At 26.7% G+C, this 19,484-nt stretch overlaps 1 protein-coding gene across 1 annotated transcript in view; it reads left to right on the top strand.

Annotated features, from left to right (window-relative positions):
* The first annotated feature begins 316 nt into the window (after window positions 1-316).
* LOC136072044 (membrane-bound transcription factor site-1 protease-like) overlaps window positions 317-19,484 on the top strand; it is a 60,406-nt gene continuing 41,238 nt past the window's right edge. Inside the window, exons 1-6 of the mRNA XM_065820038.1 lie at window positions 317-484; window positions 665-816; window positions 14,259-14,398; window positions 14,587-14,614; window positions 14,749-14,805; window positions 14,921-14,969. Of these exons, the coding sequence (XP_065676110.1) occupies window positions 379-484; window positions 665-816; window positions 14,259-14,398; window positions 14,587-14,614; window positions 14,749-14,805; window positions 14,921-14,969 (532 nt within the window). The 5' untranslated portion in view covers window positions 317-378. The remainder of the gene's footprint in view (window positions 485-664; window positions 817-14,258; window positions 14,399-14,586; window positions 14,615-14,748; window positions 14,806-14,920; window positions 14,970-19,484) is intronic.

Here is a 19,484-nt window from a genome sequence, read left to right as displayed (position 1 = left end):
TGTATATATATACACACAATCCAGTATAAGATGTGTTTTAGAGGACTGTGAAATGTATTGAAACATTTTTGATGCCTAACACATATTTTATTGTCCCTGGGATATATTTTATGATGAAAAAATATTTCAGCTAATATAATATTTGCTGTTGCAGCTTTTATTAAAAGTATAATCTGAAGTAACTGATTGAAAACGTATATATAATGTAATTCTTATTACATTATATATATGTACAATTATATTTAATTATATAAAATTATAAAAAGTATGAATAGATATACATATTATTATTTTTAAAGTTGTTTAATTCTTGTTTTAGAACTTGCAATATAGAAATGGGTTATATTTTCAATCAAAAAAGTTAAAATTATTTGAATAATGGTTGTGGCTTTTGTTATAATATTTATTACGTTCATAAATCTATGCCATTTTTCAGACAATTTTATTGAGGAATTTGGCTATAGCTCCAGTATTGTACCAAATGGTAATTTTAATGAATATTTTATTGATTTCTGTTTTTTTTTTTTTTTAATTATTTCCAATAGTTATTGATTTTTTTTCTAATTATTTCCAACATTTTTTAATGTAAGATTTTGTTAAAAAATCAATAACTCTTTTTTTTTTTTTTTTTCCTAATCTTTTTTTTGAAGTTTCTTTGTTTTAGAATTTATTGTATCTTTTTCTGGTTACCACAATGGTTCTCAACGAAATGACATTTTACTTAAAGCATTACAAAATTTTGATTTAATATTGTGGAAAGAGCTGCCAAGGAAAAACTCTGCTTCACAATATCAAAGTGACTTTTCACTTATTCAGGTATAGTTAATGACTAGTCAAGCTATCAGTTTTTATGATAAATAACAGAAAGATTTAAAGCTAATAATATAATTGTAATTAGGCAGTATCACTCACTAAGAATATGCAATGACTGTCTGTTTTCCATATATAAAAGGTTACTGAAAAACTGTAGAAAGTACACAAAGAAGATTAACAAAAATTATTGACGAGTTAGCAAAATTACAGCTGAAAAGGTTGGCTAAAATATTGTTTTTAGAAACACCAAGAGCAAGGAATGATCTAATTTTCCAATACAAAATTCACAAGGATATGAATTGATTTGTAAATAATTGGAACAAACTAAGTTCGCTTTTTGTTTACATTAAGCCACTGCCTAGAAGGAGTTTTTTTTGGAAAACTACTAAGAGTCACCCTGGAATTTGTTCATTGCAATACAAATAACAAGAAAAATATGAATTTAACTTTGTTTAATTTATATTGAGTTTAGGAAATTGGTTAAAATAAGTACCTTTAATTGAATTTTTAGCCGTTTTGATGTTTTTTACAGTCTCAATTATATCTTTCGTAGCCTTTTTATTTATAAAGAATATTAATTAATCAACACTAAACAACCTGGGAACTTAATCAGAATAGTTTTTATTTTGCATTTTTTATAGCAAGCTGTTTTTAATTCAATCACACAGAAATTATAAAATTAGATATTCATTTTATAAAATAATCACATTTTTTTACATTTCTTTTATTCTTCTTTTTTGCTCTTTGCCAAAATGAATTTGTGTCTCTTTTCTTGACCATAAACCTACTTAGCAGCTTCAGAGGTTAGTTTTATGGCTCTCTCAACAGATTGAGAATTGTTAGGAAAATCAATTAGGCAAAGTTTTTATCCAGATTAGAGATGTGAGTCAGTTTTTTGGTTCTTGTTTTTTTTGCAAAAAAAAACATTTTTTGGCCAAAAAAACCAACTGCTTCGTTTTTTTTTTTTTTTTAAATTACTCTTATTCTTATTTTAAACACTGAAATAATTTAAAAAATTTGTTTTTGGGTGATATTTATTATAGAAGAGTTTTCATTCTTTTATATGATTTATAAAATATAATTTTATTAGTATTTCCTTTAAAGTTCTTAATGTAGCAGATCCACACAAAAATCAAAAAAGTTTCCCAAGTTTTATAATCAATTTTAATGAAGAACTTAACAAAGATTAGTAATATGAAAACTGTTCTTGTAATTTATTTAGTTTTTAAAAAACTATATTTTAGTGCACCATAATTTTTTAGACTTTCTGTTGGGAAGTAAAAAAAGTCTGGTATTTGTAAGAAATTCAAGACTTAAAAATACCCTGTTTACTACTTTACCAAAAATACCTTGTTTACTATTCTGCTCAAAAAACCAAAGTTTTTTTTTTTTGTATTTTTTTTACTAACTACTTTGACACTTTTAACTTTAATATTTAAATGAATATCACCTAAAAATTGTGATTTTAGGTGATATTTGGTATGTTATGGTTTTATTTTCAGTATATATTTTAGGTACTATTTGGCATATATTTTAGGTCATATTTGGTAATGTTATGGTATATTAAATAGGAGAATGACTTTGTCATTCTCCTTTTTAATATACCATTTATCTGTCTTGTTTTACAAGTTCTTCAAATGTTCATCAAATAACTTTAATAATTGTTCTTCAATGACTTACTTATAATAAGCTAAAGGAAAATTGAAAAAATTATTTATAGAAACATTTTTCTTATAAAATACAGAGACATCATAAGTTAAGTCTTTTTTGTCTGTTTTTTTATGTAGATATTTTGTTTGAGTTCAAAACAATTTTTTCATAAAACAAATGTTTTAAATGTCTTAACTTATTTTATGCTTTTTGTTTTTTAGTTTTATTTCTGCAATTGCAAATAAATTAAATTTGTTAACATTTAATTTCAGAAAAGAACAAATAATTTGTTAACCATTTTAGCAATAAAAATATCAGTAATTTAACTCTTTTATGAACTCTGTTCACACTTTAATTAAAATAAATTAATTTTAATATAATCTAATATAGAATCTAAAATACTCAAACAAAACTAAATAGAAAAATTTTGAATAAGTTGGAACATTTAAAAAAAAGTTAAAAGTAAGTAAACAAAAGCACTAAATGAATCAGTAAAAACCCCCAAAAACTCCAAAAAAAACCCCCAAAAACACATTTTTTTGGGTGAAAAAAACATGATAGCAAAAAAACACTTTTTTTTGCATCTCTAGTCCAGATTCAAATGCCTATTTTATTTTTTCTTCTTTTAATGTCTTCTTTTAATTTTCTTATTATAAGAATTTGGTCAACAGCTCAGTTTCTTATATGCATATTTTTATCCTGCAGCATGCAGTAAAGAAAATTTTGCAAACAACAGTATGAATTTCCCTGGAGATTGGTAAAAACAATACTCCTGCTCTTTTGAAGCTTGACCAACTGAATATTTTTATATAGGAATAGACAAGTAACTTTGTATTGTCCAGAGTGCTTGATAGCAAACCACATTGCACAGTAAACTTGCACAATATACTTAGTTACTGCTAATAGATCAAGAGATGGCTCCTTAGTCCTAACATATAACATCATAATTCTGAGACAATTAGCCATCTAGATGGCAAACTGGTCCAAGTTTTTTTGAAACAAACTTTTCAGAAACAAAAGCTTTTGAAATATCAACACAATACTCATAGAGTTTACGCTGGTCTGTACTAAGATCACTTATAATCTCTCAGTTAACAATTAACTCTATCTCTGACTTTATGGGTACAAATTGAAACAATTGCTGTTCATGAAGAGTTAGGTTAGATACAGCTTCCCTGATTGGCCTTTTGAAAGAATTAGGATTAATTGTTTTTCCATCTAATTCTGATATGATGTGCTGCAATGGCAGTTCATTCTGATGCAGCAAACATCCTAAAAGGTGTAAGTTTTGTTTATAATTTTTTCAAGTTTGACAACCAAACGACTATCGCAACTTGTATTTGAACTTGTATTATCTAAAATAACCGCTATTAAACTCTGAACACTGTTATATTCTAATAAAACATTAGCAGTAGCATTTGCCATGGTTGCACCAATTCCATTAGGTATAACTACATGAGTCAAAAACTTTGTGATGTGGGTCCACTCTCTGCTGTAAATGTTAGATGGTATTCTTCTTTGATTGCAGCAACAATGATTGGATCTCCATTAATGTTATACCTGATAGAATGTGTTAATGTAGACTTGTCTTTTTTTCAATCAACTCCAATAACCTCTAGTTCTTTAATGTCAGCTTAATGTTTAGAGCTTATGATGTTGCTGATTCTTTTTTTTTCCCTAAAATTTTTTTTTCTGTTATTATTTGTGCTTTATTACTTTCTTTAACAATTCCGTAGTCAATTAATACATCTGTTGCCAATGCAGCTGTTTCAACATTGCTTATTTCAAACCTAATAACGACCTTTGCCAAGTTTGTTAAATAAGTTGGATTTTTTCCAGCTGGTGCAGTTATGGAAAAGTCAGGATCTGTTTCAGAGTCACTTTTATTATCTAAATCCATCACTATCCTATCATATCATCATATCACTACCCATATAATGATCACATTAAATTTCTGGAGCAAGTGAGTTAGCAGATCTTATCTGCTCATTAATTTCACGGTCTTGCTTTCTTTTTTCTTTGGCAACTGCTTTTTTATCAATCATACAAATTTTAAATTACCCAACAGTTCCATTTTTCAATTTTTGATATTTCAAATATTCTCTATCTAATAGTGGTACTTAAAAAATTAAAAACTATTTTTAATTGCAAAACATAAAAGTTATAATATATGTTTAAGAAAAGAAAAGTTACACATATAACTTTACTTTTAAAATTACTGTACACCAAGCCAATCAAAAATAAATATATTATATATTACGAAAACATGTAAAAGTCAAGTAAAAAAATACATATATATAATTGTGTTATATTACAATGATGTGTTTCTTAATAATATTATATAATATAACAAAATGATTTGTTGTCAAAGTCAAAGAAAAGTAATTTAATTTTTTCTGACTTGCTTTTGATTAAGACTACTCAATATTTAACAAACTATAGATTTAAATTAAATTAACTTTTATAATTTTAACTTATTTGCCTTTTTGTTAACTTCAGAGACAAGCAAAGTGTCTTGTTTTGCAATCTGGTGGGTTCCTACACTTCACAGATCTATAAAAATGTTTAAAATATAATTTATTTATTCCCCAAAAAAATTTAAATGAAAAGTATTACTGCAAATCCTGAAATTAATTTATAATATTTAATATTATTTTATAATAATAATTTTTTTAAAACATATTAAAATAAAAATAGGTCTTTCTTACCTATTATTGCAAGCTACTACTGGAAATCCAAAATTACATGACTACAAATCATATAAACGCTCAAAATTACAATCAAAATACTTCTTGTTTTTGTTTGAATTTGTCCTCTGCTGACAATACTTTGATGAAAAGTCTAAAAACATATTTTGGTTACTGATTTCTAGTGTATCAGAGGCAGCTTAGGACTTACTGTGCTCCACAGATTGAAAAGGTCACTAGCAACTTTTGAAACAATCTTTGTAGAAATAATATTTCTGACACTGTTTATGTTTTTTTAAAGTAGCAATATTGAACCACTTGCCTATAAGTTGGAAGATCACTTATTGGAAGCTCAGATGGCAAACCAGCATATCTCTTGTTTTCATTGAGATTTCTTAAGCTTTTTATTGTTTTAGGCATTTTCTTTAACATATATATATATATAAATATATATATATATATATATATATATATATATATATATATATATATATATATATATATATATATATATAAATTATAAATTATAAATTATAAATTATGTTTGAATAAATTATGTAAAGAATCTATTCTTCCTGATGAACCTACTGATGGTGAAACACAGTGTTGAAATAATCAAAAATTAGATAAGTGTTTTTACTAATTTATTAATGCTCTGTTCTTTTAGAACATTGAGCACTCTATTTGTAGAATACACTAACATAATTTATAATTTATATATATATATATATATATATATATATATATATATATATATATATATATATATATATATATATATATATTATATATATATATATATATGTGTGTGTGTTAAAGAAAATGCCTAAAACAATAAAAAGCTTAAGAAATCTCAATGAAAACAAGAGATGGTCTCAATGAAAACAACTAACTGGTTGTCAGAAAGTTTTGTTGACAAAAAGTAAAAGTTAAAATGGAAGACCGGAATTTTTTTTTGTTACTTGATAGACTGCCTGCCCCAACCAAACCCTCTGTCAATGTAGCAGCACTCCCTTGCGAGTCAGGCTATTTGTCAGTCGATGTAGCAGTACTTTGTTGCAAGTCAGGCTATAAGATAGTCGATGTAGCAACACTCCGTGCATGATTTACAGTAAAAAAAATAAAAATAAAAACATTTTATTAAAAAAAAATAAAAATAAAAACATTTTATTAAAAAAAATAAAAATAAAAACATTGTTTATATAATTAAAAACAATGTTTTTATTTTTTTTTCTATTTTTTTTCTTTGTTATTCTAATTGTTAAGTTTCAATATTATAAATTATAACGCCCTTTGTCCCTAAATTATGTGAATCACAAATTTACTAAAATTGATATCCCTTAATGATTATTAACTTTTGCAAGTTTATTTTTCTTTAAGTCTATATATTTCTAGTATAAGAACAAACTCCAGGATGACTCTTATTAAATCTTGAAGCTGGCAGTGGCTTATTATTGCATGGCTGATGCCATGTTTCATGCAAGTTTTTTTTAGAAGTTGATGATAGTGCCCCCCCCCCCTACTTTAAAACTTGTGTTGTCGACCCTGTATTACTATTGTTATTATTATAATTATTATTGTTATTATTATTATTATTAGTACTCAGGCTTGGTCGGGAAAGGCGTGCGATCGCACTCTGATCTTGACCACGCATACAATATTTAGTTGCGACAACTTGCCCATGGCTTCATAGATGTTTTGAGAACATTTCAAAAAATAATCAAGCGCAAAAAAGTTCAACTGGACCGATGAGAGATAATTACAAAAGTTAAAAGCTGCCTGATTAAATTGTTATAAAATAAGTTTAGAATAATTAATAAACTTCGTCTTTTATAATTAAGCGACACTCTTTTATATAAAGTAAAAACTTACTATTAATAATTGTTTAATAAAGAAACAATTGTTATTCAATTTATCAAAGAGTTTAGTATAATTTCTTTTATTTGAGTACTTCTGATTTATTTCAACAAGATTCTAATAAACAAACGTTTGTTGATTTATTTAATAAATAAAAAAGTCAATCTTTTTTTAACCATTTCGCGCTTTACGTAGTTCGCCTGAGTTTTGTTTTTACAAATTACATACGATTCTTTGTAGTACGACGAACAAAAGAAACAATTAAATCATTCAGTTACTATGACATCTTCATAGATGTTTTGAGAACATTCAAGTATGTTTCCATGTTTGTCCGCATAACAATAAGTTTTAAAAATACACGCAAAAAAATTAAATTCATAACTTTAATCTTTACTAATTAAATGATTTTATATTGACGAATGCTTTAAAAAGATTCGCTAATATAAATTTGTTTTGTTTTAATACGTTGACTTATTGTTGGAGCCACACACACACAGATGTTTAAAAGATTTAATAAAATGGCAGAGTATAAACTTTTTAATAACATATTTTGATCTATATTATTAAAAAGTTTTATATATACAGCATATAATATATACATATATTAGCTTATACGCTGCCTTTTTATTAAATTCAACTTATTTATGCAATCGTATAACAAGAATATGACAATCAAAGATATCATATATATAATGCTAAATATATTTTCGTCCTTCAGGACTCTTAAGTAATGTACATAAATATAAAATTATGTGGGATAAAATTTATATTACAAATTTTTTATCCGTCCGATTCAGATATAGAACTTATATCTTCACTGGTGCAGCTTTCTTCGCTACTATAATCAGTGGCAATACTAGCATTAGCTGAATCAAGGAAAAAAACTCTTCGCTTATCTAAGAAAATATCCACAGCACGACTTAAAATATCATCGCGTTCTTGTTGAGTGAAATTCGTGTCATTCCCTGCTATGATTATTGAGTCTTCCATTGTTGAGTGGTTCATCTTTAAACGCCTATCAGTCAAAATCACAGTCAAAATACTGAAAATGCGTTCGACAGCTGAATTAGAACCAGCAATACACATCAGAAGTTCAACTAAAAGACTCAAGTTTGGAAACTTAATTTTATAATAAAGAAAAATATTCTGCCATATTTGCAATGGTGTGAGTGCAGTGGTGTACTGCGCATTTATTAATAGTTTTGCAGCTCTCCATTCCGAAAGAACCATTTTAAAATCCATTCCTAATTTTTCTAGAGGGTAAAAAAATTCGTTTAGCAATAAAGATATGCTGGCATCACCATACATGCTGTCTGCTGTCCATACTTGCGGATCTAACCAATCCATTGATTCGAATATGGGATTTAACAGCGAACTAAATCTATCGTTTATTAATGGCAGAATGATTTCAATTGCTAATTTTCTTACTTTAATGGCAGAATGAATACATTCAAAGTTAAGATTAGCCATATTGTTGAGTTCAATCTCAACAAACTCAGGGTTTGATTTTTTCAATTCGTTACCTTCTTTGAAATACGAAGAAAGAAGATTGGTTGAACCATCTTTTTCATTGATTTTAAACTTGAGTAAATATGAATCAATAATATTATCAATATCTTCATGGCTTAATTCCGCTAAGCTAGCCTTTGTTATATCCACCGCTGGTTTTAACTCATTCACCATTAACATTTGTTTTTCAAAAACCAATGATAATGGTGATAACTTTTCTAAGATGTCCAAATAACTACAAACCATACATAATAGTCTGTAGTCATGCAACCGTTTGGACAATCCAGAAAGTTTAGCACGCATATCTGCTTTAGTGTCGCGATCAGCAAGAGTATTATCGAAACCCACAATAAGCGAAGGCCAATTATGTAAAAGTTTTGTAAAGCCGCGTCTCCTGTGACTTATAAAGCGCGTTCCAAATATTTTAGGCAACGTGTAATATGTAATGTTCAAAGCCTCAGCAGCTTTTTTAACTGCGCATTTTAGCTTTCCAGAATTGCGAAATAAATTAAATATGGAAATGTAAAAACGTTCACACTCTTTATACTGGGAAATATCTTTCACAGCATCTTTTATTGCTAATTCTAAACGATGGTTTACGCAGTTAATTTTTATCAGCCACATTCTATCTTTTTTTAATTGTGTTAACACGCCATTATAAATTCCAAAATTAACGCAAGCTCCGTCGGCCGTAGCGCTTACAAGTTTGTATTTGTAAGCTGACGCAGTTAAAGGAACACTACCGGTTTCAATAAAAATGCTATCAATAGCCTTTTTAATGGTATTGGCATTCATACCACCCAAACTGTTCATATCAAGTAAAGAAACTACAAAACAGGCAGGGGTCCCTTCGCGTTCAACGCGCACAAGAATCAACTCTTTTTCATTCTTTGTTTTTCTAGCCTGAGAACCATCGGAAAGAATGGAGAAAAAGTTTGTTTCATTGACAATTTTAGCAACTTTTTCTTTAATGGCACTGGCAATGCATGAGATATATTCACGTGCTAAAAAAGAAATTAAAAACAATAAAATAAAAAAATAATAATAAAACTAATATTTTTCAAATTAAAAAATAAAATGGATAAATCAAAAGGATAAGACCATTCGAATGTAAAATCTTAAAAAAAAAAAAAAATTAAACTTTCATTATAATAGTAACGTAACTTTAATTTGATTTTTTCATTTGAATTATTTTATTAAATTACGAAAAAGAAACTGAACCTAAAAATCAATAACCTGCTTTATTGTTGTCTTTTCCTTGTAAAAGGAGTGCACCATTAAGTCTTTGGCATTTGATCAGTGTCTTGAAATGGCGATGTGGCATGCTTGGTTTTAGAGCCATTTCATAGGCTGTTCTAATCATCTTTAATAACGCTTCGCGGTTGTCTTGTGTAATAGTTAACAAGTTTTCCATATCGAGGTTAGCAATACAACTACTTCCAGGATCTTCTGAGTTACCATTATCAATCAGCACCGCTAATCTATGGCTTTGCCCTCTAAGATGGCGATCAACCTTTATTATTATCAAAGAAAAAATCACGGTTCAAATTAAGCAATTTTCTAAAAAATTTATTCACTTAGTAATATAGTAAATTATAAGATAACTACAGTTATAAGTTATATAATGGTAGAAAAATTATGTTTAAATTAATTCCTGGAGTCACAAATTAAGAACAAGCTAATTATTTTAATTTTACCTGATACTTTGTCACCACACAAGTTCCCTCCGTAAACGCTTTCAAAGAATAATTTGATACTCCTTTAACTAAAGCATCCGTTAAAATTTCAGTTTTGTTCCTAGCACAAATCTTACACCATATTTTGACAACTAAGCCATTTTCTTCCGTGTATCCAATAACTGATTCTTTCCCCCACGAAAGAAAAGTTTTTAAGTTCTTAGATATTGGTTTACTATCTTGAATTTTTTTTGCTTCAGATGTCATTCTTACAAATTTGTTATACTTAAACTTAAATTTACTTATTTCTGTTTTAAATACTTATTAAAATGAAAAATAAAAAAAAAGCCCACTCACTATTCATAATCAGTGGTAAAGCAGTTCCGCTTCCTCCTCGTAATTTATTTTTACCTTTTGAGTTTAATCATAAAAAAATGCTTTCAGATAGTTTGACGTATTTAAAATTTGGTTTTGGTTAGTAAAATAAAAAAAAAAATATAATTCATTTGGAATGTAATTTTTTTGGATACTGATCATTATAGACCGCTAATTCAGGGGTCTAGCACATTGCGGAATTGTTTTTAACATTTTTAAAGATACTGCTAAAAACAACGTTCTAACATTGTCATAGTAACTGAATGATTTAATTGTTTCTTTTGTTCGTCGTACTACAAAGAATCGTATGTAATTTGTAAAAACAAAACTCAGGCGAACTACGTAAAGCGCGAAATGGTTAAAAAAAGATTGACTTTTTTATTTATTAAATAAATCAACAAACGTTTGTTTATTAGAATCTTGTTGAAATAAATCAGAAGTACTCAAATAAAAGAAATTATACTAAACTCTTTGATAAATTGAATAACAATTGTTTCTTTATTAAACAATTATTAATAGTAAGTTTTTACTTTATATAAAAGAGTGTCGCTTAATTATAAAAGACGAAGTTTATTAATTATTCTAAACTTATTTTATAACAATTTAATCAGGCAGCTTTTAATTTTTGTAATTGTCTCTCATCGGTCCAGTTGAACTTTTTTGCGCTTGATTATTTTTTGAAATGTTCTCAAAACATCTATGAAGCCGTGGGCAAGTTGTCGCAACTAAATATTGTATGCGTGGTCAAGATCAGAGTGCGATCGCACGCCTTTCCCGACCAAGCCTGAGTACTGCTGATAATATTATATACAAGTTATTTTGAATAAAAGAAATCACATGTTAGGGTTAGTTGGTGTACTACTTTGGTGGAGATCACTTTTGTCTAATTCTATAAATTAGACAAAAATTACAAATCTTGTCAAGCAAAGTTGCTAAAAAATTTTTTAATGCTATAGGCGTTATTATATATTATTATATATATATAGTATTTTTATTTTATATAAAATTACTTCTAATTTGATTTACTCACCCCAATAACATTTTTAAGTTTTGCTATGTAACGAAACCAGGTTACGATACCTGCAAAATGTCCGTTAATCATACATGATGAGACATAACATTTTTATGTAATGAGACGTAATGTTACAGAACTGTTACATAACATGTTTACGTAACGCAACCTAACATATTTACGTATCATTATGTATCAAATGTCTGGTATTTTTTACGTAACAAAAAGTAACATTTTTAACCTTACAAGATGTAACATTGTAACTTGTGGTTTCTTAATAAATTATAATTTTTTGCTTTTTTTTATATTTAAATATCTTCACATATAAGTATATAAAAAAATATATAAGTATATGCAAATATATATAAGAGTATGTAAATAAAAGTATATATTTGAAGTATAGTGTAAATAAATATAACAATAGTAAAACTATATACTAATCAAGCATAACAAATGACAAGATATAAACACAATTGTAGACTTAACTAATTTAAACATCATTTAAATTTTTAGATAAACAGATGTCAACTAAAAATATAGGTTGTCATTTTATATATATTTTTGCTTGTGGGTTTATTAAAACTTTCAAAGCACAAAAAATTTTTTGTAACAAAGTCACTAATTAAAACTTAACATTTAACTTTTTTTATACAAAAAAGAATGCCCTTTCAGTTTATTTTTTTGAAACCCGGAAGAATTTTTTAACTTACCCAAACTTTACTATTTAAAGAATTAAACTATTACTTAATTACTATTTAAAATATAAATTATTTAAAAATAAATGAAGTATAAATATAAATGAGGCCTTTCATTGTTGTATGCATACTTTTATTTTTGTAATCAATTTTTTGTTTTATTTTATTTTTTTAAATTTGTTTGGTGACATATTTTTTGTATATTTTCGTTCATATTAGTGTTTATAAAACAATTTGTTTATTATTATTGTTAGCACTCTTTAGGTGCATTTTCTGGCTTATTCATTTTAAATATTCCTTTTTAATCTTTAATCTTGTCTTGACAACTTTTAAAATATGCTTTGTTCGAAAAATAATTCTCCTTTATTCTAATGTACTTCATTTCTTCCCTCAGGTGTTCACTGCTCGTGTGTGACCATTCGGCGAATTTTTTATGCCAAAGTTTTTAAATAATATAAATTAGTTTACTATTTAATTCTTTAAATAGAAAGTTTGGGTAAGTTAAAAAATTCTTCCAGGTAAGTCTAAACATTTAAATCTTAAAAGTCTAACTTTCGTACTTATGTAATTAAATGGTTTTATGACAAAAATTTGCGCAGATTAAAACCTAGGAAGGTAATGACCATAAAAAGTAAGCATCACCTGGCTAAATGCCTATTTTTTAAGTAAGTCTCAAATCACTTTCAAAAAAATCTGATCTACGATCCTTAAACAATGTTTAGTAAATCTTAAAATCATTAAGTATAATATATTTAATATATTTCAGATTTAACTTTTGAAAGTGTACTCTTGAGTCCATAATACAAGGGGAGGCGTTTAATAATTTTTGGAAAATTTTCTCACCCACCCTAGGTTTGTTAAGACCCCCTCACCGTAAGTTTTTTAATTTTTACTTGTTTTTAACAGAAAAATTAAATCTTAAGACTGAAAAAGGATAACTCTGTAGAAATCGGCCTTAAAAATTAGAAAATCATTATTTCAGTCACTGAAATATCAAAATTTTAGTGTAAACAGGCTTTAAAAATCGTTGACAGTAATTTTCTCACCAAAGTATAAAGCTTATATAAACATAATAAATCCCATTGAAATTATGAAAAACCAGCTGTTAGAAAATGTGCATTTGATCACAAGCCACACTAGAATTAAATGAAGTAGTTTCAAAACTATTTAATTTTTTGTTACGTTACATCTCTAATGGTTACACTTTTAAAAGTTAAAAAAAAAGCCAATTGAGACGTAACGTTGGCAATTGAAACTTTATTTTTTTGTGACAGTAATCAGTTGAGACAAAGCTGTTTTACAATAAAAAACAAAGTAAATATGGTAATTAGCAATAAAGCAATTATAAGCAAACATTTACTGCGTTATCAAGTTTATTTTATTAATATTTAATTGAAAATAAAAGAATGTAACCTTGTTACTAATTGTAACCGAGTAATTAATTATAAGTAAGTGAAAAATTTACTCATGAAAACAGTAAACTTTGCTCAAAAAACTTTTCAATAACTGTTAAAATTAATTTTTAGTTAATTTGTATTAACTAGGTGTCAGGACCTTAAAATGGGTCATAGTAGGTTTTTTTTGTTGATGTTAATTAGTTGGGTTTTAGTTAACTATCTAAAAAAGTAAGGTTTCATAGCTTCAGCTATGTCTATCAACTAGACAACAAGAGAAGGTAAAAAAAGTACAGCATGCCAATACCTAAAAAGAAAAAATGAGAAATCATTGTTTTATCCTCAATTACAAAAGTATTGATTTAAGTTTTATTTTTAATAGGCTTTTACTTATAAGATAATATATTTTAATATATGGCAAAGATAGACATAATTTAGATATAATTATATATGGCAAAAACTTCAAATAATTTTTATTTTTTAAAGTTTTTATCATAATTCTTCCTTTTAAAAAATATTACTTAGAGTAAAAAGCATTCAAACCAAAAAAGTAAAACTGTTAAATAATTATAAAAAAAAAATTTATTTAGATCTATTCCGATGTAGATAGGGTGGTTTCTACTTTGAAAAAACATTCTTTAATTAAAGGAGTAACTGAGCAGCGCATGGTTGCGCGAACATTAAAAAATGTCAATCCAAATCACTTGGATACTGATTCTTGGGTTCCAAGGTTAGATTATTTTAAATGAAGTTTAAATTTGATATGATTTTTAAATTATATCAAATAAAAACTTGGAGAATTTTTTATAATTTTTATTAATTTTGCTTAGTTTTTTGATTATTATTTTTTTTAGATTAAATTTTTAAAATTCCAATGAATAAATATAAACATTTTGTATCAAAGTTTTTCTTTTTTAGAAATTTAAAAAAATCTAATTTTGACTCAGTAAGTGATAAAAATATTTTTTACAATTCTTCTTTTTATCATTTAGAAATTAAATTGTTTATTTGATTTCTACAAATTATTGTACCACAGTATTTTTAATATTTTATTTATGATAAACTTTGGTTTTGTCTCAGTTTATTGAAGAAAGTTCTGTTAAATCAAGAAAAATACTGAGAGCAATTCCAAGACAGGTACCTAAATATTTTTTTATGATCATTTTATTTTATCACTAATCAATTTTGTCATATTATTTTATATATTGTTTTGAATTATTATTTTATATATGATAGGTTTCAATGCATTTAGATATCTCATGTATTACAAGCTAATGTATTGTGGGGACTTGGGCATAGAGGTAACACTGCATGAAGTTGATTTTATTGATGCTAAGTTTCTAATTCTAGAAAAAAAAAACCTGACTTTCTTTATGTAAAAAGAAAATAGATATAGGCATTTATTTTAAGTAATTTTACCTATTTGGGATCATCCATAAATTACACAGCGCTAAATTTAACTAATAAATTAGGCCAATAAGATCAAAAATTTTCATTTGTCTTTAATTAGACCAAAAAGTAAAAAGTGCTTTAACTTTAATGAAACTCTGTTATAAAAAAAAATTTATTGTTACATAATTTATTGACAATTTTTAAATTTATTTTTCCTTTTCTTATAATTAACTAAATATGATTAACTTAAGTTTAATGGAGAAGTATGTAATAACTATTAGCAAGGATTAAGATATTTTTCATAGTATTAATTTCAAAATATTATTAGTCTTAAAATAATTTTTTATTATCTACTTTTTCCCTGAAGATTTAACCGTTTTGTGCGTTTCATGAAGTAACTGGACTTTTTTGGGTCTAGTTGCAAAGTTCAACAAGTCTTTATTACTGTTATTATGTTAGTTATTAGGGTAAAAATATATGAAATCATCCAAAAAAAATAATTTTCGACACCCTTACGTCTCAGAATTTGTTTATTTTTACACCACTTGCAGTCCATATCAAAAAAATAATAACTGCGAAAATTTTAGTTAAAAATACCAATGGGTTCCAGAGATATCGTCACTTGAAATAATGCTGACTCAGCATTTTAGTTATTTTCTGAAGCGACTACAAAGCAACTTTGACATACAGTATCTTCATAATGGCTTGGGGAAGTTTCCTAAAATTTGGTACTCTAATAGATTTTAACTTGAGGAATCCAAAAAAAGCACCCTCAAGACTCGATTATCTCAAGAAATGCCTCATTTGTCCAATTTTGTTCAAAATTATTGACTTGTAAATTAGTGATTTTTGGAGGTAAAATAAAGACTGTGGCCCAAAATCCCGAGTAAAAAGTTTAATTGTATATCATTATTTCATCTTAGGTCTACTGAAAAAAATTAGATTCATCAATTGTCTCTCTAATACATGATCAAAATTTGCATTTAAAAATGGTGTCTTTTTAGAAAAATTTAAATTTTGTAACAAAAGCAATTAAAATATTTTGTAAAACTTTTTATTTTGAATTTTATTTGAATAAAACATCAAATAGTGTTATTTATTGACTAGTTTAGGATATTTATAGTCATGGGCCAAGGAAGACGCCCTCCCCTCCCACGGGAGACCCCATGCCGCCCCCCATCTCCCTAGATTTTTTTTTATTTTTTTTTTTACATAAAATGAATAAATAATAGTTGATTGTTAAAATACATTTTAAAAACATATTTTTTCAGTTTAAGTTTGAGAAACAGTTTATTTGCGTTACTTCAAATCGATAAATACTTACCTCTTATTTCAAAGATCTTTTTACGATTTTAAGTCATAAATTTTAAAACCAAAGATATTAAAACTTTTTTAAAACATTTTGACAATCAATATCTTTATGTAGTTTTAGACTAATATAGTCATTGACATAATAAGATGGGAGTGATTTGTGATTTATTTAAACCCCCACCCCTCCTTCTCAGCCTACAATTCAAGAATTTGAAAAAAATAAAAGACATTTTAAATGCAAAATAGGTAAATAAAATAAAAACAAAATTATTTTAAACATAATTAATTTTTTTTTGTAACCAACAGTTTATATTCTTCAAATCTAAATCAGATATGTTGTATGTACGACCTGATATTGTTCGCGGTGTAGAAATTAGGCATATAACTTCAGAATTGAGCACCCAACACTCATCAGTTCTCATTAGCCAAATAAAGTTTTTACCTGGTCCATGTGGATGCATGAATCTGACTTTTATATCAAGCTCACTTACATCTTCAGCAATCCTTACCCACCAAAATCCATCATAAAAACATGCAATATAATCCATTTTTTTAATATTTAATGAAATATCTACATAATGTTTGCTTTTTGGAATGATATCAAATATTTCAGTGCATGCATCAGTACTTATTTTTTTATAACTTATAGTGTTTGGAGCAATTGGAATAAAATGATGATACATCCTTGTGCCAGGAACTGTTCTTCCACCTAAATATCTTTTTTCTAATTGTGCTCGTGTTTGATCAATTTCTTCTTTTGAAAATAACTTAAAATAAATTCCATTTATCTTGGCTTTACAAAAGGAGTACATTAAATTAACATCTAAAATCTGCCCAGTAGTTATTTGTTTTAGACTTTCTTGACATACTACTCTTTTAACAGTCACACCAATACCATCACAGGGGGATTTACCATGACTGGTAGCAAAAAATACCCATTCAGCATTTAAATCAAAGTCTTTACTGTGATGACAAAGATTGATAAAATTTTTAAAATTTTTAAATTGTGCTGCACAACCATCGGAAAAGTATTTCACACTTGATAATCAGGTAGATTTTCTTTGATATATCTAGTTATATCTTCCTGAGTCTTGTAAATAAATCCTGTGTCATGATCAATATCTTCTGAACGGTAACAAAAAGATTTATGTTTGAGAAGTTTGTTTTCTATAAAATAAAGTACAATTGTATAAAGTGAGCATTGACTTTTGCTCCAGTGATAACTTTGAACCTCATCCTGAACAACATATTGATAGCAAATCTCCTAAAATTAAGCATTCGTTTTGGTTAAGATTTTCTTTACAGTTTTTTAAGTATCTACTTTGTGTTTTTGCAATATATGAATGAGTGGTAAGGTTGTCAATGCTGTCACATAATAAATCATTAAATTCATCTAGTGGCAATGACTGTGAAAGTAGTGTTGTATGATCGGTACTCTGCCATTGCTTAAATACTACATCTTTTTCATGCTCATGGTCCATAAACTCCTGCACTAAAAAACTTTTTAACACTTCAATACCAGGGCATTGGTTACATCGATGCAACATACATTCTGCATTTTCAAGAGAGCAAACAATCAATGCCATGAAATCTTTATAACTTTTATTCCACCTAATGGCATCAATGAGAAATTTTGTATTTTGGTGATGTATGCAAACACATACATTGTGGGTACCTGACGCATTAGTTGTAATACACCATTTAGGTTTAAGAGTACAAAATTTTGACAAACTGACTTTGACGTTAGGGTAGTCTTTTTTAAATGCAACATGTAATTCATCAAGATTGAGTAGCAATAATCTTTTTTGAACATGTTGGTTTTTCTTAATACTTACATAATCTTTTTTTCCTGGCATCATTCTTGAAAATTCATCACTTTGATAAAAGTTAATCACTAAATTAACTGTTTCTGGTGAAAGTGGGTATCCAGTTTTTTTTCTGGGTAATGATAGAATTCCATTCTCATTTTTAACTTTTCTTGCTGTTCGAACAAGATACTCAGACACTTCAAAGTAGCTTGATATCTTTTTACGTGTCCATGATTTTGGTGCGAGTGTTAACATTTGCACCTTATGGCAATAAGAGTCAGTCTCTGAAATTTTATTTTTTATTTCATACATTAAAATGTCTAAATCATGGTCATTGTTAATGTTGTTGTTTAAAATGGGGCTTTTTATTTCTGTTGTTAAAAAAGTTTCTTTAATATTATATGCTAATGAGACCATTTTTGCAACTCTGTCAATAGTGTTCTCAAACTTTTGTTTTGCTACAGGCAATTTGCTGTGTTTTGAAAGACTTTTTAGTTTGACTGGTGAAATTCCAAGCAATTCTATAGTGGTATCTAACTTAATTTTTTTCTCACTTTTGGATTCCCATTCCTCCTGTGAATTTAAATCTTCATTAGTTTCTATTGCTTTTTTGTAACATTTACTGCAGAATTTCCAACCTGGGGTTACATAAACATTATTTTTTTGCAAATAGTTTGCCATGTCTATGGAAATCTTTATATTACCTAAAAAACAAATTTAGTTTTACGTGGTTAAAATAACTGAAATTATCAAACATTTTATAAATAATAAATTGTTTTTTTTTAATTTCCATATCAATTCTGTTGTAAATAAGGTAAGATTAACTTTTATAGCAATTTTTTTACTTTCCTTGTGTGTTCCAAAAGGATTGCAACACTTTGTAATTTTTCTCTCAAAATATTTTCCATAGAATTGCTCATGATAACAACATATAATTCTTATTGAACTATATTTTTCCTTTAAATTTGCTTGCCATATTATTTCTTCTTGTTTTTCACAAGGAAGATCTTTAAATTGATTAAAACCTTGTTTTCTTGAAAATCCAGTTTTGTGGCAATGAATGTTAAGACTTTTTCCAATGTCACATTTCTCCATATTAATTATTTTTATTATTTATTACCTAACAAAATAATATAAAAACTATAAAATTAAAAGTAATTCTTTAAGAAAATACAAACAAGTAAATACCTTTAAAAAGAACAAAACAAAACTTATGTTTGTTTTTTATATAAAAGGAGGTTTTAAGTCACCAATTTGAAATAATTAAAAAATTTTTTTTTTCAAAATTAAAATTAAATTGTATGT

The sequence above is a fragment of the Hydra vulgaris genome, chromosome 15, assembly GCF_038396675.1.
Source record: "Hydra vulgaris chromosome 15, alternate assembly HydraT2T_AEP".
NCBI lineage: Eukaryota > Metazoa > Cnidaria > Hydrozoa > Anthoathecata > Hydridae > Hydra > Hydra vulgaris.
Note: the sequence above shows the minus strand (reverse complement) of the source record. Positions and strands in the feature narration are given on the sequence as shown.